The sequence below is a fragment of the Dipteris shenzhenensis genome, chromosome 7, assembly GCF_047967505.1.
Source record: "Dipteris shenzhenensis isolate YYH24624 ecotype China chromosome 7, Dip_SZ_1.0, whole genome shotgun sequence".
Lineage (NCBI taxonomy): Eukaryota > Viridiplantae > Streptophyta > Polypodiopsida > Gleicheniales > Dipteridaceae > Dipteris > Dipteris shenzhenensis.
The window spans coordinates 52,679,707-52,702,609 of record NC_141602.1 but is presented as its reverse complement, the minus strand read 5'-3'; the positions used below and the strand labels follow the sequence as shown (position 1 = coordinate 52,702,609).

The 22,903-nt window shown below is 44.9% G+C and overlaps 1 protein-coding gene across 4 annotated transcripts in view; it reads right to left on the bottom strand.

Annotated features, from left to right (window-relative positions):
* The window catches only part of ISA3 (isoamylase 3), a 241,525-nt gene that overhangs the window by 70,692 nt on the left and 147,930 nt on the right, over window positions 1-22,903 (bottom strand). For all 4 annotated transcript variants that reach the window (XR_015541293.1, XR_015541294.1, XM_087376756.1 and 1 more), the window contains exons 14-18: window positions 8,183-8,283; window positions 8,032-8,083; window positions 4,665-4,727; window positions 4,280-4,369; window positions 3,997-4,069 (exon numbers count right to left, since the gene is read on the bottom strand). Coding sequence is in view for 2 of the 4 variants with exons in the window: in XM_087376756.1 (XP_087232882.1) it covers window positions 3,997-4,069; window positions 4,280-4,369; window positions 4,665-4,727; window positions 8,032-8,083; window positions 8,183-8,283 (379 nt within the window). In the remaining 2 variants the exon portion in view is untranslated. The remainder of the gene's footprint in view (window positions 1-3,996; window positions 4,070-4,279; window positions 4,370-4,664; window positions 4,728-8,031; window positions 8,084-8,182; window positions 8,284-22,903) is intronic.

Sequence of the window (22,903 nt, the reverse complement as noted above, 5' to 3'; positions counted from 1 at the left end):
GATCACCTTATGACCATGATGATGCTAACTAAATATAGATCACCTTCATATGTCCTTGACCATGTATACACCTCTAGCATGGAGGGAGGAAACCAAGGACCCAAACTCTAAATGAGAAAAATCCATGGTCATAATTAAATATAGAGTTTGATAAGGTCCAACTCTCATGAAACAAAGATAAGTATAAACTTTCTAAATATCTAGAATTTTGACACTTTAACATGATAAATGTATTCATTCATATCATTCTGATCGTTTTGACTACAAACATGACCATATTTGGAGTCCGATTGACTAAGTTATGGCCCAAATAAAATTGGCAAGAGGAGCCTCCCAAGAGGCCGCGATATCGCGGCCTCTTGGGAGAATCCTCCTCCCATTATTTTTTTGCCTTGAAAATGGAAATTGCACAAAGAAAACACATACTTTGACCCCTTTCTTCCACCCCTCTGTCGTTGACCCTTGAAAAACATTGCCAAACATTTTCAGAAATTGTTGTTTGCCTATAAGACAATTGATTACTCACACAATATCATGGGTAGGACAACAACCGTAAAAGTAAGCAATGCATGCTACTTTTTGAACATAAAACATCACACTAGAATGTCAAAATTTATGAAATTCCTCGCTCGAACCGTCGCCTCGCTCGAACGCAGTCGCTCGAATTCTGGTAATCCTCCCTGACTCGGTACAGATACGTAATGACCTGAAATGCAGCATTTAGCTGTAATGGGGGTGACCCAAACTCCGCCCGGATGATCTGGTGAGGGACGGATGGCTTACCACGGATCATCCGTGATAACATGAGAATCTGTAGCCGCTCCACCCTGGCCCACTTTGTATTTGACAAGTTTGGCCCCCAGCATGGACTACCATACATCCCTGCTGGGCGGACCAAGGAGTCAAAAAGCAACCCTTTGGTCCGTGGATCCTGAAAGTGAGAGTGAAAGCACTACCTCTTTAGTCTAGCCAATGAAGCATATCCTCTGCTCAGGCGTGCATGCATCGCGGGTCTCATAGTGAAGATGGGTCCGGAAAAGACGACCCCAAGAGGTGTATGATGAAACTACCTCAACACGAGACCCATCAAATGCAAATTGCTCATCCACGTATGATGGCTCGAGATGTATTGAAGATCATAACCTTGGTTTTACCCAAGTTCACCTTCAAATCATGAGACTCACAAAAGAATTGTAGTGCGTCAAGGTGTCTCTGGAGTCTCTCTGATGAGGAAGACAAGAGAGCCACGTCATCTGCGTAAAGTAATATCCGGATCAGCATGTCTGCGAGAAGAGCAACCTACCCCACCCTGTGCCTGCATCACTATCTCGAGCTCGTCGATGTAGAGGCCAAACAAGGTAGGTGATAGTGGGCACCCTTGTTTGACCCCGATAGTGCTCATGATCTCGTCTGTCCATCCAGATCCGGACTCTGCCTGAAACTCGCTCATAAAGTGCCATGACAGCCCAAATGATCTCCTGATCATAACCCAAATCCTATAGGCAACGTATGAGGCAGGCTCTCGGAACAGTGTCAAATTCCTTGTGGAGATCCACAAAGCAACAGTAAACCCTCCGCTTCCGTTCCCTCGCCTCCTCAATGATACATCTGAGCGCGCGAATATGATCCATGGTCCCATGATCCGTCTGAAACCAACCTGTCCCGCTGCTCTAAGTCCTCGATACTCTGCAAATCTGCTGACCTCAGAATCAAGTACTGATGCATAAATCTTGGACATGACATGTCCTATCATAATGGTCCTGTAGTCTTCCGAGTTCATGGGATCCCCTACCTTGTGGATGGGTGAGATACTGTTGACGGTCTAGGTGCGTGGAAACCCCAAGCAGATAGCTTCATTAAATAGTTTGGCTAAGATCAGGGCTAGGAGATTAATCCCATATGCAATGAACTCAGTGCATAGTCCCTCATGATCCTTCACTCGGCCATTATAAAGTTTCATTACTGCATCCTTTACCCCCCCCCTAGTGAAGAGGGTGCAAGATGTGGGACGTGGCATATGTGATAGGTTAGGGGCTGGCTGATTTGGGATATCATAGAGCGTGTGTGCATAATCAGACCATACCTGAGTGTCAATGATTGGTGCGGGGGACGGTCCCTCTAGAAATCTCCGCCAGAAGTCCTTAGAGTTGTTACTGAACAGAATGTTCAATAGCTCCTCGTTCTGGCGTACGAAATCAAGTTTCTTCCTGTGTACCAGACGATGGTACTCGCGTAGCGTCTCTGGTTTGCTCGGAAGGCTGTTTTTTGTTTCAAATCTGAGCTGACGGCATAAAGCCTTACACTCATCATCGTACCGGCTATTACAGGGTACGGTCCCAGGTGGTGGTGGGCGGGTGGAGCGGGTGGTGTGAGGGAAGGCGTGAAGAGCGGCCTCGTGAAGTGAGCGAGTGACTAGGGCAGCACGATCCTCTAATAGGGATATAAAGTCAATGTATGCGAGAAGTATGTACAAAAGGCTAGAGTAAGTAGGTTAGTGATTGTGATCAAAGCGTATATCATGGTAGGTGGAGTAAGAACTCAACGGGGTAGAAAGTGTTGTGCAGTGGGGGGTAGAAATGCTAAAAAAAAGATATGTATGATCAGCCCCTGGAGGGAGAGGTGCTACGGTAAAGTCAGTGATGCGAGATTGGAAGGTAGGGGATCTCATGATGTAGTCCACAACACTGGAGTCGCCCCCATGTGGGAAGCAAGTGAAGCCACCTGCAGCGGGCCATCTATCAAGACCATTATAGATAATGAGATCATGCATCCTGCCGAGGTCTAATAGGCCTGCCCATAAGATGTGAGCGGTCCTCATCTGTCAGCCGAAACTCGTAGCATACGTGCCGCCTCAAGGTCAATGTCTAGCAATAGAGTGGAATCATCTTTGAAGTCGAGGAGTGGTGTCTGATGAGTGCCTGTCCTCGCGTTCAAGTCCCCAACTAGGAGGACTTACCCTAGACTAGAGAAGTCAACAATGGACTGATAAAGAGCAGCAAATGGTGGTCTCATCCTCCCCTCAAATATCTCTGGCAAAGCGGGAGGTCTCGGGGAAGAAGTAGCAAACTATAATAAACAGATCCCGACTATCCATGTGTCAAATCCGGATCGAGAGAAACCTGGAGTATGGATCTCTCTGCTCCACTGAGATGGCCCCCAAAAAGTGTGGATCTGTAAAGGACTGCAACTCCTCTTGACCCTCGAACCCCTCCTGTATCCCTCATCTCATCTCTGAAGGCAGACTCCCATGTATACCTGCTGACTACTGGTAGTGGGCACTCTAGGCTCTGATGTGTCTCTGTGTAAAAGACTATGTCGTGACCTGTATAGGATTCTGAGAAGTTCCCTGGTTCTAACCATAAGGTACCATTATAGTTTCATATGGTACAGGATAGGGTCTCAGATATCTGGGCTTTGTTAACCATTACTTCAGAAACTCATGTTAACCTTTACTTCAGAAACTCATGTTCAACAGCATTGCATGGCATGCCCACTGTGATCATGGTCATCAGGTTCTTAGTTTAATATGATGATGCATTGGTTATGTGCTCTATATTTAGTCAGCAAATTGTGATCCAATCCTCTAGGGATCAAAGCATGCTTCCCCCTACAGTCATAAGAAGTCCAGGTATTGAAACTTTAGCAACCAATGTCTCATTTCAACTCCTTTCACCTTCCCCCTATGTTCCTCCTATACTTTAGCATTTCGTTCCCACAAAACAATGACAACAATGAAGCTTCGATAGCTGACACAGTGCTTATGTCCTCTAAATTCAGTCAGCAACTTCTGATCTAAGCCTCCAGGTATCAAAGCACGCTACCCCCTACCCTCACAAGAAGTCCATGTACAAAGCTTTAGAAACCAATGTCTCATTTCAACTCCTCACCTTCCCCCTGCTTCTCCTGTACTTCACTATTTCGTCCACAAAAAACAAGGACAGTAATGAGGCTTAGTTAGACAAAAGCAAGCACAAATCAACCATCTTAAGATCTAACCTTCTATTCCACAGTTCCAACTAAAATTATCATTGCTCCCATCTCTCCCTTCCTCACCATTTGCTTCATTGTGCTGCAATTGTGCAACAAAGAGAATGTCAGAGATTTTCAATTAAAATTTAAAAAATCCAATCCTCAAGCCACAGCATACTTTTTAAATTTCTACCTTGAATACTTGAGGGTCAAAAACTTAAATCCAGAGATGAAAGAATTCCTTGTAATCTGCATTATTGGACAACATGCCTAAAAGAGAAGAGGCATCTATTGCAGCAGCAAATCTCACCTTCATGTTGTAGGCTACAAGATCGTAAAGAGAGAATCCATCATGTGCAATCACAAAATTCACACTGTGGAAAGGCTTTCGGTTATTTACCTGTAGAACCCTAAGCATTAGGACGCATAACCCCTCAACCTAGATTTCTGAACTGAAACATTATTCCTTCAATATGCTATATTCTTGTTTAAAAACACAACAATAGAGGTGGCTCAACATTGCTGACCAATATTATTGACTACACGGAATCATACAGTGTCTCGAAAAAGTAGAATCAAGAACTCAATTCTTGAGCACCAAATCAAACCTTCATTCCTTCAACTCACATAATGTAAGAACTCTATGCATAATGCTTTGAGTAAGCATTAAAAAACAGTAAAAGAAATAGACTCACATGATAAAGATCTGCTGATCCACACAATCTAGTTGCAAACATAGGCTTCATTCCAGTATCTCCCTGCAATATTTAACAAGCCCTTGTAAGAATAAGGCAAGTTACCTGCAAGATAGCTCTACCACACAATATATTCAAACTGGTCTAGAAGTTTTCCCAAAAAGAGCTCTGAAATGGGCTTTAAAAACTTAATATAAAATTCAATTATGCAATGCAAGCAAGCTAAATGAATAAGTGACCCTCTTAAATATATGGATGTAAATGAATGCAAGCCTATAGGTGCCACATACATCAATGAGAACCTGGTTCATTGCTTAAATAGGCATGCGACCAAACCAGAGTTACATTGTGGAGGCATTCCATATGAGAAAGAAAGAAAGATATATGAATGTCCTTGGGAGGCCTCACGGGCCTATGGACAATGTTCACCAAAAAAGAGGAACTCATACAAGCCTCAATGGGCTAAAGCAAAGGGCACACTAGGGCCCCTGCTGAGTGCTATACTAAGCTAAAGAGCTCAAGAGCTCAAACCAAAACTCAAAAAAACGATTGCCCTGAGACTCAGAAGACAAAACCCGGCACCGTGGTGGTTCTCTGGTGGGAAGCAAAGAAATCTCGAATCTGCGTTTTCCGAGCTGTCCCTCTTGTGGCAGAGGACGTGAATCTCATCGACCTCTATCTCTGATGCGCTATGTCAAGAGTGATGGCAGTCTCCTCTAAGGAGAGCTGAGATAGGTCAAACCTTCATCATGCGTGCTCTAGTCACTCTCTCCGCGTCACGTGCGATCTCGGCATCCCTCGCCTGGCAGTGTCATGTGATCTCTCCCCACTGATCCGTAATGCCCTCATGTCAGCTAGCTCCTCTTGCTCCACTCTACCATGTCCTGGAGTTGACTCAAATGCATAAAATCCGTGACACGTCGCTGTGCTTGGTTTGCCACAACATCCTGCAGTAGTGCAGTCATCTTCTACTACCCTCTGATTTGTCGCTCGCAATAGTGTCTCTCTGTGTCGTTGTATCTCAATCAAATAAAGCCCAATGAAGACCTGGCCCTCAAAGTGGATCAACCATGAGAGTGGGACAAACCCGTGTCCCTCCTAAAAGAGGCAATGGTATCGTCCTCGAATCTCATAATAGGCTGGGCAGACACATAAGAAATGCTCCTCTGTCTCGACCTCCTAAAGCGTGCATAGCCTGCAGATCCACTACTGTATGGGTATGCCTGTGGCTCTGCCTATCCCAATCCTCAACTGATGGGATGAGACCCGCATTTGTCTAATGGCAATCCTCAGTGCATGTGAGACTCCTCTATCCTCGAGGTACTAGGGTTTGATGATGAGGCCATCAGCTGATACTCGTCAGGAAGTGGTCATGATAGAACTAGATCTTGGTGGGAAACCCTTGGTCTCCCCCCCAAGCCCAAGATCTATGGAGCTGGAGAAGATCTAATCATATGATACAGTTAATCTCATCTCGTGGGATCAACTCAGGTGGTGCATCCATATTGTACTCAAAGGGGGGAAGTATGTCCCTCTGAATACCATGCTTGGCAAACCATGTGGATACACATGCATACCATACTGTATCGACCCCGCTCTCTCCTAGCTGTCTAAAGGCAATGAGTAGTAGTAAGTGCACACCAATCGAGGCAGTAGGCTAATGCAAATGGTACTTCAAGGGCAAAGGGCAGCTGCAAATGACTCTGTAGATGGGATCAGATGGCACAGCAATCGAGGCTGGAGCAGCTGTTGTATGGGCAGTACGGGCAAGCTGTATGGGCAGCGGAGCAGGCTGTACGGGCAGTATGGGGGCAGAAGCGTGAGGCACAACAGCAATCCCAAGGTGAGCAAATAGATGGCGGCAGTTCTGAGGGCAGCAACTCCAAGGCAGAGAGAATGGTGGGCAGAATGAGCACGAATAATGACGCCAATGGTTGATGTAGCAGCAGCTCCCGTTCATGAAGATCGGCTTCTTTTCACGTGGGCAGCAAACCAAGCTCCATAGCTTCCGAAGGTGAGGCAAAGGTAGGACAAGAGAACAAGATGGGGAGAAAGGAGTGAAAGCTCAAGCATGGAGGAGAGGATGGCTTCCATTTGCAGGCTTCCCTCATCCTCTAGATTGAGCATGGAGAAGGGAAAGGTAGGAAAGGAGGCTCTGATACCACATGAAGGTGCATGGTGGATAGGGAGAGAGAGAGAGAGGGTAGGATACGGAGAGAGAGAATGATACTCAAATTTTGTTGAGGTGAGCAAGGACATTGGAGGTAGTCTTATGTGGTGATACAATGCAAAGAGAAAAAGCATTCCCATATTCAGGTATTCATCTTGGACATATCGAGGGCTTTGAGCTTGCCGACGATATCGTAATCTTCCTCCTTCAGAAACTCTTTCATGAAGACCCCTTCGAATTCTATCCATGTTGCAGGCTTGGGTTGGAGTTCCTTCCACCACAATAAAGCCTACAGAAGATGATGCCACATGAGACAGAAATAGACCAAACACAGCAGCATGTCACAGATTTCTATGCATTCTAGTCAGCCCCAGGACACAGTGGAGTGGAGGAGGAACTAGCTAATATGAGGGTAGAGGGAAGAGATGACATGGAGTTGAGGATCCAAAGACACAGAAACCACGCACTATGCAGAGAGCACCCCTATGATGGAGGTCCAGCCTATCTCGCTCTACTAAAGGGAGATTGTCAAAGTCAATGTGTTGCTGGGTACAGAGATCATGGAGGCCATGCCCCCCAAACCATAGCATCGAGGGACACACTCAACAAAGATTGATAAAACGTATCTTCACGCACCACCAACGGGCTGCCATGGCGCCAAGAACATAGATGATAGTCAATCACACCTTCTATTTCAATATTTTTGACTTTTTGGGGTTTTAAATATTAGTTCTCGAGTTTTCTTTGTATCACTCAGCTAGGGCCCTAGCACGCCCTTTGCCTCAGCCCATTGTGGCTTGTATGCGTTACTTTTTTATTGTACCTTGTCTCATAGACCGGCAGGGCCTCCCCAAGACGTTAATACATCTTTCTTTTTTTATTTCTTCCTTCGTTTATCCTTCCAAAACTTTAGTGTTGCAAAAGGCAGACTATCCCTCCCTTCCGTTATCCTTCCAAACTTTAGAATGTCTCTCTTACCTTACTACACCTGCAATGCACATGCATAAAAGTGTGCTAATCCCTGTGATGGCACTCCCAGATCTTGTCCTCATAATTTACCATCTTGAAATCCCTTGAACCTTCCCTAATAAACGTCTCATAAGGAGAAGTATATACTACTTCCTTTGCATGGATCTTAATGACAAAACTTATTATATTGAATCTTCAGCCATGAAGGCATGGACAGAATGCCCTTACCTTAATAAACTTCCGAACATCATCACGATACTTTCCATTCCATTCTGACCACCTGCCGTTCAGTAAAGGTTGGGCAACCACACCTGATTAGATTTACTGATGGGCATGAGAACATACAGATAACCATGGCCTGGCCGGCCAATTAACTTACTTATCCCAGTTTGGAAAACTTCCCACTTGGTACAGCCCTCCACAGTCCCAGGGTTCTGCAATCAGTTTGCAATCGGCAAGCACTGGATCTTTGGCAATAGCCTGCAAGTGAAGAAGTCATACACCACAGTCCAGGTGAGCTCAGCTAGCATGGATTCTCATACATCACTCAAAACTTTTCATGCTTGCAACAATCAAGTTCACAGATTCTATCTGTAGTCTCTATATCATTCCACTATTATAGAGGTAGTTTCTGAAAACATGAAAGCACACAGAGCATGAAGAAAAGACATCTTTGAACAACTCACTCTGCAGGTTTGTTGCCTATCGAAAATCAAAGGATTCCTAGTTAGTTGCTTCACGATCTGCCAAGTCAAGTTTCTAAGAGTACTCAATAACTATTGTCGTTTCCTGAAGGTCAGTGGCATTTGATAGAATGGAATACAGAATGTTACAGGTTATTCATAAGAACCCCTAACTGTGTGCAATTCATCCTATTCAAGGATCAAATCTCTTTAGCCCGAGAGCAAACCTCAGTGGTGTACTACAGGCGATCCAATTCAGAAGGAATTGGAATTATGTATGCTTTAATTTGTATCATTAATATCCACAATCTTGCTTTTTACAGATGTTTCTTTGTGGGGACTAATGTCTTGCTCTAGAGAATCTGAGGTGCCCATAGTAGACAGGCCATGAGAAGGGAGCAGATGAAAGACAAACAGAAAATGTCACAGATCTGGCACCAGATTAAACATACTCTTGGGACCCAGTGGCCCAAAGCACTATAGCCTCTCAACCAAATTGAGACATGGCAGAGACTTTCCTGAAGGTATGGGCTAGTGCCATCTCCCTTCGTTCATAAGTATGACAGGAGGTGGCATTATTCTCTCCCACTAGTTGTTCCTTGATATAGTTTAGGATGGGGAGAGCCAATGGGAAGATTAAGTATTACCTTCCCCCTGCCATAATATTAGGTAATACAATCTATGGAGAGAGGAATCAGATAAATGAAAAGCAGAAATGTAGATACAATTGGAAATCCAGCTAGGAAAGATGCAGGAAGAAATTCCCTGAGTGTCGGATGCCAAGACCAGCCAGCATCATGACTCTTCTTCATTTTTTGCAGGAAAAAGACTTCTATTAAAGGCCACGAGAGCAAGCTCAACGCAGAAATTCATCATGCAATGCAGGAAAAAACAATCCTCAGAAAGAGGTAGAAAACAACCAAGGTTGAGGCTGAAAATGCCATCTCAACCTTGTAAAAGTGTCATAGAAGAAGGGGAATCCCCCCAATTCTCTAAAAAGCATAGCCCTCCTAGCAGAAGCTGCCCGAGAGAAACCCTGCATGGTTGCATCAGTTTATGTATAGTGTTTGTTCATATACTAGCAAAAGTATGAGAAGGGTGGACCTAGGATCCATCCAATGCCTCTATGCATTTGGCTCTCCAAATATACCACACTACAATAGTCGCCGGTATCTCCCAACAAGAGTCCACACAGCTCTAATGGGCGAGGCAGGAACATCAGCCAGAGAGCATGCCTCAACTAAGTGGCACCGAATCAATAAAGTCCAAGAAGAGTCATGTCTTTCATAGAAGACCTGGGGCCCAAAGAGAGAGAGAGAGAGAGAGAGATGTATTAACGTATGGAGGAGGCCTCGTGAGTCGTGAGCCTATGAGACAAAGTACAAAACCAAAAGTAACTCATACAAGCCGCTATGGGCTGAAGCAAAGGGCCCACTAAGGCCCTTGTTGAAAGCTAAAGTGCTAAACTAGTGAGCAAAATAGTAGAGTAGCAAAATAACAAAATAGTATCAGGTGCTCAAAGCTAACGCTCCTAGTACACGCGCAGGCTCCAATATTCACATACCATGGTGGCTCTCTGATAGGATGTGAGGAGCTCTCGTATCTGTGTCTGTCGAGCTGTCTCTCGAGGCAGTGGAGGGTGTGGTCTCCTCGATCTCTGTATCTGATGGGCTACGTTAAGGGTGACGCCTTGTCTCTGGCAGTCTCCTTTGAGAAGGGCTGAAATAGACCGGACCTCGATCATGCGAACTCTGGTCACTCTCCGTGCCACATGTGGAGCGTGTGCCTCTCGTCTGGCAGCATCGTGGTGGTGACTCTCAATGCTAATCCATGATTTTCACATCTTATCAAGCTCCTCTCCCTCAACCTCCCCGGTAACTGACTCAGATGCATAGAAATTTGTAACACGTGTCTGTGTGCGGTCCATCTCCGTGACCTATGGCATCACCTCCTGCTACTCTCTGGTCTGTCACATAAGTATATCTTTGTGTCATCGCATACAGCCCTACACAAACCTAGTTGGGAAAATGGATCAGCCATGTAAGCGGACCAAACCCATGCCCTCCTGAAAGAGGCATTGGTATCGCCCTCGGATCTCATAGTAGACTAAGCACACACATAGAAAGTGCTCCTCTGTCTCGACCTCCCCCATTGGGTAGTCTGCAGATCCTTTGCTCTCTGGGTATGCCTACAACTCTCCCTGCCTCAACCTATAGCTGATGTGATGAGACTCGCAACTGTCCGATGGCGATCCTCAGTGCATATGAGACTCTCCTATCCTTGAGATACTGAAGTGTGAGACCATACTCCGAGACCCTCAAGAAGTGGTCATGTTAGAAGTTAGAGCTGGATTTTGGTGGAAAACTCCTCCCCCCCAAAGCCCTAGACGTATGAAGCTAGAGGAGGTCCAACCGTCACAATAAGGTTGATCTCATCTCGTGGGATCATCTTGGGTAGTGCATCCATGTTGTACTAAAAGGGGGAAAGACTGTCCATCAGAATGCTGCAACTACCAAACCATGTGGATACCCGTGTGTACCATACTGTATCATCCCCACTCTCTGCTAGGCACCTAGAAGACTCCAATGCTAGCATTAACCTAGAGAGGGGTCATGGCGAACTCTGCCTGTATAACCTGATGGGGGACCAAGGTCTTACTCCGAATCATCCTAGATCCCTTAGTCACCTACAGCCTCTCATCCACTCTGTCACTAAAATGTCACTCCCCCAGAAAAGGTACTGCATACATGGCAGTCGGTCTCACTAGAGTGTCAAAAAGGAAACCCTTCGTCGGAGGGTCTTTGAAGTGTGCCTAGAAGCACTGCCTCTCTAGATGGGCCAGAGCACCCTGCCCTCCTGTGAGTCGTGTTGTAGTTGCATGGGTCATCGTGAAATATGACCCAATGAACACTATCCCCATAAATGTGTAATGTAGGCCATTCTATGGGCTATCCATAGGTGCCACTCATTCCTTGGTATGTGCCTTGTAGGCCTAGTTACAGTCAGTTAGGTCAGTTTTTGGTACATTAGTACATGTACCACTTAGGATAGTTAGGACACTTAGTCCGATAGGGCATTTAGCCCTAGCGTTTCGTTTTGTTGGCTCTCTTGAGCCTCCACTCTTAGTTTTGTAGCAATTTATTATAGCATCTCGTTTTTTGTCTTCTCACCTCCATTTTTAAGCTTCCATTGCGTGCCTATAGTGGTATCAGAGTAGGTCAGGGTTTCACCCTCCAGCCATTGGTAGCCTCCCCGAGCACTAGTCCTCGCATTTGGAGCTGTTTGGCAACCTATTTAAAGTTGTATGAAAGTGTTTTGTCACAAGTGTGAGCTTTTATGAGCTGTTAGAGCTTTTTCGCTGCCAGAAACTTCTTCGAGGAGCTGTTGCTGCATAGGTGCCTAGATTTCAGTGCAAACTGACCTCTACTGCAGCTCTGTATGGAAGCTTTTTCTACAGGTGACTCCACACATGTGAGCCGTACTGTTTGTACAGATTGTACGAACACTAGCAGCAGCACATTTAATGCTGTACGGAACACAGCAATAGCATTTAAGGCGGTTCTGAAGCTATACAGAATATTGTGCCAACATTTAATGAAGTACGTCATCATTTATTGATGTACGGTCTCATTTATTGTAGTACGGCCTCATTTATTGCTGTACGGTCTGCCTCAAAGTTCATGCCAGCCAATTTGAAGCTTTTTTCAACGTTTTGGAGCTGTCTCGTGCTCCGTGCGATTGTTGAAGACATTTGGAGATTGTTGAAGCAATCCGGAGGCCTCTTCTTGAGCCCATTCCCTCTCTTTTGGCTTACCTTTGCCTTGGCCTGCGTGTACCTCTCCATTGGATCACTCTCCTCTCATTTCCAAGTGCTCTCCTCCTCGTGGGAGCACTTTCTCTTGCTGCGATTCTCATTGCAACCCTCACTTGGCATTTCTCATTGCCTTTATCTCATTTGAACCTCTGCTTCAAGGGTGAATTCTTATGCTCTCATTCAGAGCCTTTTCCTTGAGCTACATCATTGGGTAAGCCTTTGTTGCATTGGTTCTTTCCAATTTCTGTTTCATTTGCATTTTGGAAAGGCCTCGTGTTGCCTTTTGGAGATTTTTTGCAACAAGTACACTTTGGGACAACAGAGTCTTTTGCAGTAATGAGCTTTGAAGCTTGAGCAGAATTTTGCCACCTAATTTTGAGAGGTTGCGTTCCTCTCATTTGCATTGTCAGATTGGTGCTTTTGCCTTGCATTTTTTGCACAATGGCTAGCATTAAGGATGATTTGTTTGGGATGCTTGGGGCTGCTGACAAGCTTGATGGCACCAATTACCCCATGTGGTCATACATGATGGGACATGTAGTGGTGCCATAATTTGTGGCACATTGTTCCAGGCTCTAAGGCCAGGCCTACACGCAATGCAGCTTTTGGTGCTACAACTATTGCCTCTAGTGCTACAGGTACTGCTTCAGGCTCATCAGGTGATGGATCTAATGATACTTCTAGAGCAGTCCTACATAGGAGCATATTCAGTGGGATGGTCATGATGCCAAAGCACATGCCTTGATTGCTCTTTCAGTTTAAAGGGTTATTATCTGTTATGCTCTAGCCGAGATAGCATGACCTCGGAAAGATCGGTGGGCATTTTCTCTTAGATGACCAACTTTTGTAATAGTTAATGTGCGTAATTGAAATGGTCAAGAGAAGTAACTGCCAAGGTCCTAGGTGAGGGTGAAATGGCATTGACTAGGTAGTTTTGAGTGCTAAGGCCTAGGTGCACCTAAATGTGCAATAATGCCAAGGGGCAAGTGGTTTTTAATGTGTCCCAAGAGAGGGGTAAAAAGGTGCACCAAGTGGAGAGGCTAAAATGATGACATTTGGCAAGGAGAACTATCTAGGGAAATGAGGGTCTCGTGGATAAGCATGAGAAAAAATAAAGGAACGAATAAATCAGAACATCTAGGATCCACGAGAGTAGGCTGGGTGGAACAAATGAAATGCCATCACCCGTGACCTTTGTTAACGCAGGAATAGTGATTCCTGAAGAAGAGATAGAGTCTTTGATAGTTGGTATCAGAGCCTTGTGGAGAGAGTAAGGGACAAGAGAGGGGATAAGAAAACCTTTACGTGAACGAGATGGAGTTGGATCGTCGAACGAGCTGAGAGCGAATCGACGGATTGACCGGGTGAGGTAGGAACGTGACTAGAATATGTGATGAAACGAGGCGGTGACGGAGCTGCTGGCGACGCCTGATCGACAGCGTTCCCGACTGTCAACGTAAAAAGGCTAGCGGGGTGACCGGGGGGTCCCGTAGCGCGCTGACGTGCAATTGGCCTATGAATCCGTGGGCACTGGATTACTTCAATGGAGGTCGTCAACGATTGCCGACATTTTCTCAATTGAGCGCAGAGGTGACGCAAAGGGTGAATCAACAGTTCGGGACGTGCGAAGGCTGTAGGTGGACGGACGTCTTCGGTAAATGTTCTGCGGGGACGACGTGGGGCGATGCGGACAAGCCCGGAAATGGCAATTCGGTGTATAAGATGCCCAATGAAATTGTGACGAACGTTTTGAAGAGACTCGGTATAAGAGATCTGTGTTCTGCCATTCGAACATGTCATTGGAGGCAACACCTAGGCTCGCAAGACGAAGTCTGGGGACAGTTCGATGTGCAGAGTGATATTAAGAAAGCAGTCGTTTCTTTGCCCAAGTTTAATCGAAAGAAAATATAGGACTGTCGACAGCACTTGGACTGGGAATTCTGAAGGGATTCAGTCTATGAAGATTGCAAACCGTATATATAATAGGGCAGAGTCATTTTGCGAGTTTCGAGGATCAGGGGGCATCCCTTTCCCTTTATTATATATATTTCAAGTTTTCATTTTGCAGTAGTTGTTCCTGTACAGAAAGGGATTTTGAAGTGCTGTACTTTTGGAGTTTTCGCGTGAGAAAAGAAGAAAGAAAAATTATTTAAAAAAAAAAAAACCATTTTCCATTGTGAAACTATGGAGGCAGAAGGGCAGAATTCTAGGGTGAATCCTAGTGAGTCTAGAGTGCAGTCTACACAATAGATGTCACATCATGCAGCACCTACTTTGATCGGTAGGATTTCGATATTAGAAGATGCTTTACAATAGATTATGAACCAGCAGCTTCAAGTGAATGCTGGTTAGAATGAGATTAGGGAGATGGTACAAGCCTTGTCGGCTAGACCAACTAGAATTGATAAGGGCAAAGCTCCAGCAGAGCCAGAGCCCAGTATCCATTCATTAGAGCGCGCAAGGGTCAAAGTGCCTAATATCGCTAATTATAGACCGGAGAAGTACGCTGGTCGGATGACCAAGCGCAGCTCTGATGTGATCGAGGTTTGGTTACACAAGTGGGAAGAAGCCTTCGCCATTTGTGAAATTAGATCTGATCTAAAGAAAATCCGTGAGGCCACGCACCTGTTTATTGAGGCAGCGGATAGATGGTGGATAAAGCAACAAAAGGATCAAGTTGTTCCTACCACCTGGGAAGGGTTTAAAGCTGAATTTAAGAAACACTTTCTCCCACCCGATGAAGAGTCCCGAGCTTGGGATGCTTACAGAAATCTTCGTCAGAGGAGTCTGTCGGTGGCAGAGTACACCGACAAATTCAGGGAATGTGTCATGAAAATAACAGACCCTCTCCCTATGTCGGTTCAGTTAAAAGACTATATCTATGGACTGAACGACAAAATCAAAATGGAAGTTCGGGCTAAATATGTGACTACATTAGATGAATCTATTGCAGTAGCCCTGAACTATGAGGATGCTAGGGGCAGATCTGGTGGATTTGTGCAGGCAGGGACTCAGTATGAGTACCCAAAAAAAGGGGGATTTCAGAGGAAATGGATTTCAAAGACAAGTGTCTCGCAGCCAAGTGGCCAAACCAAGCAGGTGAAGCCGGTTGAGGGACCAGTAAAAACAAGTACCACCGTTGGGGTGAAAAGGAAAATAACTCCAATGGCAGCCCGGGCTTGGTCAAAGTCCTCGTTGACCCCTGAACAAAAAGAGAAAGCTAGAAAAGAAGGATTGTGCTTCGGCTGCCTTCAGCGACATCAGTGGAAGGATTGTACGCTGAATAAAGACCGCCGCACGGCTAATATGATAATATCTGAATGCGACGTGGAAATGCAGGAGAGTCCCAATGCGGAACATATGCAGATGCAACTGGCGGGACCTTCTCAGAGGTTAGTACCTTGTTTGTTATGTGTATCTGTTGCTAAGTTAGTGACGAGTGCACCTGATAACATCCTATCTAAGCCCGCAGCAACGGGGTATACGGCCTTTAATGATACGGAGTTAATTAAAATGAAAGGGCAAGTGGCCAGTCATGATGTCATTGTGTTGTTTGACTCAGCGTCAACTCACAATGTGATTAACTCCAAGCTCGTGAAGAGGCTGAAATTAAAGACAAGTCCATCTGACTATGCGTATACAGTCAGAATGGTAGATGGAAGTTCAACTGAAGTATGGGACCAAAGGGTTACCCAGTTGGAGCTTCGGATTCAGGACTATGCTGAGAAGCTTGATTTTGAAATGACCAAGCTTGCTCATGCAGATATAGCCCTGGGTATGGCGTGGCATTCTAGGAAGAATCCAGCCATTGAATGGGAAAAGCACGTATATCAATTCAAGATGAATGATGTACTTTATGTCTTGCGAGGTGAGAAAGATATACCTCAGGGACCGTTGGTTTCCGTGATGGAAATCAGAAAAGCTCAAGTAGGGTTTTTATTCCTTTGCACAGCATCGGTAGAGCCGATGGATGATTCTTCGGCTAGCACTGATGTTACGCAAAGTGGTGAGATGGCCAAGATGGCTAATCTTATAACAGAGGAGTTCTCTGAATGTTTTAGGGATGAACTACCTTATGGGTTACCTCCAGAGCGGAATGTTCAACATAAGATTGAACTGATCCCGGGGGCAGAACCTGTAAATAGACCTCCCTATAGAATGAGTTTTACTGAAGAGGCAGAGGTGCGTAGACAACTGGAAGAATACCTCATGTTGGGGCAGATTCAACCAAGTTTCTCACCTTTTGCTTCGCCAGTGATATTAAAGAAGAAAAAGGATGATACGTTTCGCCTCTGTATAGATTACAGAGCATTGAATAATATCACTGTTAAGCACAGGTATCCGATGGCTCGGATTGATGATTTGCTAGATGCATTACATGGAGCCGTGATTTTCAGCAAGATAGATCTTAAGTGCGGCTACCATCAAATCCGGATTAGAGCCGAGGATGTGCATAAAACCGCTTTCAGAAGCAGGTTTGGTCATTATGAGTTTTTGGTAATGCCCTTCGGACTTACCAATGCTCCAGCGACCTTCGTCATGCTTATGAACGATTTACTACGTCCATATATCGGAAAGTTCGTAGTACATTTTATTGACGATATCCTGATATTCAGTAAAAGTATTACTGAGCATCGTGAACACTTAAGAATAGTGTTCAGTACTTTGAGGAAAGCCAGTCTTTATGTGAATAAGAAGAAAACTATACTATGTATGGTTAGGCTTGAATATTTAGGGTTCATAATTACTCCACAGGGGGTAGAAATGGATCCGAAGAAAGTGGCTGCGATACTAACTTGGCCAATCCCTCAGAGTCTGACCGCGTTGCGATCATTCTTGGGATTTGTCCAGTTTTATAGAAGGCATATCAAAGGATATTCCGGAATAGTATCGCCATTGACTGATCTGACCTCAAATAAAGTACCTTTTATCTGGGGACAGAATCAACAAGAAAGTTTTAACACTATAAAACAAGCTGTGGTCACAGGACCGGTGTTAAAAATAGTTGATCCCCAGAAACCCTTGTTCCTAGAAACCGATGCAAGTGCCATTGCGGTAGGAGCAGTTCTCCTTCAAGAGGGAAGGCCAGTAGCCTTTGAAAGCAAGAAGCTTTCTCCTGAATTGTATTTGTATGCTGTCATCCATGCTTTGAAAACATGGAGGCATTATTTGTATGGTTCAGAGTTTTATGTGGATGTAGATCATGATACTCTGAAACATTTTTGTAAACAGCCTGACTTGAGGGGCCGCCAAGCTAGGTGGGCAGAGCTCATGCAGGAGTTTAATCTAACGATTCGGTACCGAAGAGGAAAAGACAATAAGGTTGCTGATGCGTTGTTTCGCATTATGCACAACCTGAGTTTCACGGTATTAGAGAGTGCTCTAATGACCGAGATAAGAGAGACTCAAAAAGTGGACGAGTTTGTCCAGAGCTTATGGCCTAAAGCTCATGTGTTAAAACCCGGGGAAAATGAAAAGGATGACCTGGCATCCAGAAAAGCCCAAACTTATGCAAGATATACCATAAGGGATGGTATGTTAGTTAGAAATGGCAAGGTTGTAGTACTTGGTCAGAATGATCTCAGGCAGAGAGTCATTCGACAGTGCCATGATAGCCCGTGTGCGGGACATCCAGGAGTCGAGAAGACATATGATCTCGTGAAGCGAGATTTCTTTTGGCCAAAGATGAAAAAGCATATTCATGAATATGTGACACGGTGTTTCTCGTGTCAGGTAAGCAAGGCCGAGCGGGTGAAGCCACCCGGACTTTTACAGCCCTTGGAAATACCACTAAGTAAGTGGGAGAGCATTTCCATGGACTTTATTGTAGGGCTGCCTACAACACAAGGAGGGTATGATTCTATCCTTGTGGTGGTTGATCGTCTAACCAAGATGGCTCACTTCATTCCGACTAGAGAGTCTGTTAGTGCCCCGCAAGTGGCGGATTTGTTCATTAGACATATATTTCGTCTGCATGGATTGCCTAGATCCATAGTGTCAGACAGAGATGTCAGATTTACCGGTCATTTTTGGACGGCGGTATTTGAGACACTAAGAACTGAGTTGGGAATGAGTAGTGGGGATCATCCTGAGATGGATGGTCAGACGGAGAGAGTCAACCAGACTTTGGAGGATATGCTGAGAGCATATGTGTCATTGAGGCAACATACATGGAACAAGTGGTTGCCATTGCTGGAGTTTGCCTACAATGATAGGAAACATTCCTCTACCGGGTTCAGTCCGTTTGAACTGAACTATGGTTATAGGCCAGCCAATCCAACTATAGTTGGAGTACCTCAGAAAGTGCCTAGTGCCGCGAACTTTGTAGTTCAGATGCGGGAGATGCTAGCACTTGCGAGAGCTAATATCCGCCATGCTATGGATAGGGCCAAGGTGTATGCGGATGAAAATCGGTCTATAAGAGTATTTAAGAAAGGAGAAAAAGTTTTTCTCAAAGTTCCTTCACACTCGAAGTCGTTGACTTCAGGGGAGTGTGCTAAGTTATCACCTCGATACTGTGGGCCGTGGTTAATTCTAAAGAGAATAGGCAGTGTAGCCTATAAATTAGAATTGCCACAGGGGTGTAAGGTGCACCCGGTTTTTCATGTTTCGCGCTTAAAGAAATTTTTGCATACAGGTGACTCACTAATCGAAGGTGTGGTTTTGTTTCAGGAGATAGAGGATATTGCAAGGTGCAAGCCAACAAGAATCCTGGACCAAGGAACAATGCAAATACGAAATCGGAAGATACCCACGGTGTTGGTTGCATGGCATGGTCAGCCTCTATCGGAAGCTACTTGGGAATCCGTATAACAGTTACGGAGAGTGTTCCCAGATTTCATCATCGAGGACGCTGATGCTTGAAGAGGGAAGGAATGTTATGCTCTAGCCGAGATAGCATGACCTTGGAAAGATCGGTGGGCATTTTCTCTTAGATGACCAACTTTTGTAATAGTTAATGTGCGTAATTGAAATGGTCAAGAGAAGTAACTGCCAAGGTCCTAGGTGAGGGTGAAATGGCATTGACTAGGTAGTTCTGAGTGCTAAGGCCTAGGTGCACCTAAATGTGCAATAATGCCAAGGGGCAAGTGGTTTTTAATGTGCCCCATGAGAGGGGTAAAAAGGTGCACCAAGTGGAGAGGCTAAAATGATGACATTTGGCAAGGAGAACTATCTAGGGAAATGAGGGTCTCGTGGATAAGCATGAGAAAAAATAAAGGAACGAATAAATCAGAACATCTAGGATCCACGAGAGTAGGCTGGGTGGAACAAATGAAATGCCATCACCCGTAATCTTTGTTAACGCAGGAATAGTGATTCCTAAAGAAGAGATAGAGTCTTTGATATTATCCCTCATATCCGGCCTTCCAAGAACACTAAGCAAGCATGGGATCAGCTTGCCTCTTTATATCAGGTGCAGAATGAGGCGAGGGGGTTGCCTATCTGCGCAAGCAGTTAAAGGACTTGAAGCTTAAAGAGGGCGGTAATATGGATGCCTATCTTACCAATGTGAAGGATTTGAAAGAGCAATTGGCTAATATTGATGAGGTGATGCCCGATTCTCACCTTGTTTCTAATACCCTTGACGAGTTGCCTGACTCTTATTAGGGCTTTGCTGTTTTGCTCTGCTTATTGACATAGTGGCATTGTTGCCTTTACTTTGTCTTCTATCAAAGGTCATGCATGCCTCATGCTGGCTTGCGTTGTACTTGTTCATTCATTTGCTATAAACAATTGCTTCATCCATCATTTTACCTTGCCATGCAAATGATGAAGACAAAGGGTGTGCGAAATTGAGATGGTGCTATTTGCCAGCACGGCAGAGATTGTTTTGAAGTAATAGTTGAAGATGTGTTCAACCGGGGGAGGGTGGTTCCACCTTGACCCTAGGAGGAAGAGGGCTGAGATTGGGAAGGTGTAGCCACGCTCTAACCTGGGGACCTAGGAAGGGGCGGGTGTTGAGGAACTGGAGAGATGGAAGAAGGGGGCCGAAAACCTTGAGCCTTTGATGGAAGTGCTCCCATCCAAGGTCTCAAGAAAGATCTCCTGGTGGCGAATCTCACACTGTGCCAAGGGCAACCTCTAGTGGAAGATAGAGTGGATTAATACTTCTTGTTGAGTCCATATCATCCACTCTAAAACCATGATACCAAGAGATAAAGAACATAAGATGCAGTCGAGGAAGATCGGACCCTACTCCGCTAGGACCTAGGTCACGGGTGACATCAACGGATCTTGGATGGAGAAGAAAAACTCCTCTCCCATGGATTGTGACCTCCTGATGTAGTCACCCTCTAGTGCTAAGCTCGCCTAGATCCAATCGTGCATCTAGCTCCTCATAGGCGTGAGGCCTACAATGCGGCCCACCAATGCAAGGACTGAACAGCTATTTGCAGCTACTGCTTCCCTTCAAGGGAAAAGAAAATCGGAAAGGTTTGGGGAGTCTAGGGAGTTGCCATAAGAGCCCCTCTGGCCAAACAAAGAGGTCGCCACCACCAGCATAAATCCCCAAAAAGAAAGCGAGAAAAGTTGCTCCTGCTAAGTTGAGTTGCCACACTATGGGAAATACCTCTTCCAAAGCTTTAACTATAGCATTGTTAGCATCCTTTTTGTTTTGCCTCCTCCCCATTTCAGCATCTCTCCTATTAGGCATTGGGACTTTGGAGGCTTTCCATTTGCTAGTTTCTTCAATCCCACTCTCCACATTTTATTTAGTGATAATACCATTTGTGGCCTTGAGGGATAAATGTTGGTTGGCCTTTTCTCCCCTTCTCTCGCATAGAGGTCCTTGACAAATTGTAGCATGTCTTTCCATGCCGCTTGAGAATCAACCTCAAATGGTAAATTAGTTGAAATTCTTCTCTTCAATGTAATGAGATTTGTTATTTTCAAGGCAATGATACTTCTTTTAATAGACTTCAACTTAGTATGAAAGAAACAACCATATGCATATATACATCATGCAGACCATGAGAAACACATGGTAATTCACCAAAATCAAAATATATAAACATATGCAAGTCCTAAAAAGACACCAAGACTGTGCATGAAAGTGCCACACCATGCCACTAAGAGACTCAAAGGAGGAGCTACCTCTCCACTCTCTACAAAAAAGCCTCCTAGCCGATGCAAACATCTATGTCCCTAGCATCCTTACTCGATAGCCATCAATGTATGTACAATATCTACTCGAATGCTAGCCATGGTATGACCTATGTGGACCTGGGTGGACTTGGGTGCCATCGAGATCTGCAAATGTGCCACCCAATGATGCTATCAACAACCCAGCATCTTGACCCTCACAAAAAACCTGAGGCCTTGTCAAAAGAGCCACGTATGTTATAAGTGTGACGAAGGGAGAGATTTTAAATAACAACCTGTTGTTGCTATCCAATACAAAGTGACGGAGCCTGCCATCGAATACTGTGTAACCATGTAGGGATGCAAGGGAGGAAGAAGAAGTCTCCATAGAGTCTCCACCATCAGCTAAGGGGTGTAAAGGCAGTATGCTGAACAAGCTGAAAGGGAGTGACCAAGTGAAGGCCATAGTCTGTGAAGGAGTGGCAACCATGTCATGCAATGAAGAAATTTCTACCCTGGTAGGAATATCACTAGGTATGTCTCATGGAGCAAAGGTCAAGGGACGTCCTCCTCCTAAAGGAAGCACATCTGTGTGGAGGGAGAAAGAGGATGCTGCCATGCGGAGGAAGAAAGAGGCTGCTGCTAAAGCTTGGATGGATGTGACTGCCGAAAATCACAAGGATCCCAATGTAATGTATCTGTAACTTCAAATCAGCCATCCCACACTAATATCCATCTCTACTGTGAAAGTAATTGGTACATCCATTTCGATTTGTTGGCCAAACTTAGTCTGGCAACATTAAAGAACTTAGATGTTCTCCTAGCCCTCCTCTGCTAGAAGACTTCCACCCCCTCGTACTTGGAATGGTGCGTCTTCTAGACAGGAATTGGGATCACATGGGCTGCAGTGACAGCTAGCAGAACACTCTTCCCTGAAGAAGAGGTTGCTGCTTTGCTGTCTACTCCTCAGGTGGATATTTCTTCTCAGGGGAGAAGCATTGACCCTGAGATAGAAATGCAGGGTTGACATCATGAAATTTGTTGTTGTACATAGTTGTTATATTGCTATAAATATCTGTAAATATGACTGCTCATATCAAATGTTTTACAATCAATGTCCAGGGGATGTGTGACAGTAGGAAATGGAAAACAGTGTGGCTATACATCAATAGATTTCAGCCTAACATAGTGGCATTACAAGAACATAACCAACATGTCTATGCAGGAAAGACAGGACACTACTGTGGCTATGACATTTTCTATGCTGGAGAGCACTCTTTCTCAGGGGTCGTCATTTTAATCAAACATGAGCTTCAACCAGTTATTGCTTTAAATGACAACAAAGGTAGATGGCTTGTTCTTCAATGCATTATTTGAGGAGAGGTGTTTGAATTTGCCTCTGTTTATGCACCTCAATCCTCTAGAGAAAGAACTGGAATTGGGGATGCCATGCAACAATATCCATGGAGATATAATGTCTTTATATGTGGGGATTTCAATAACGCTCCTCAACAGGGTGACA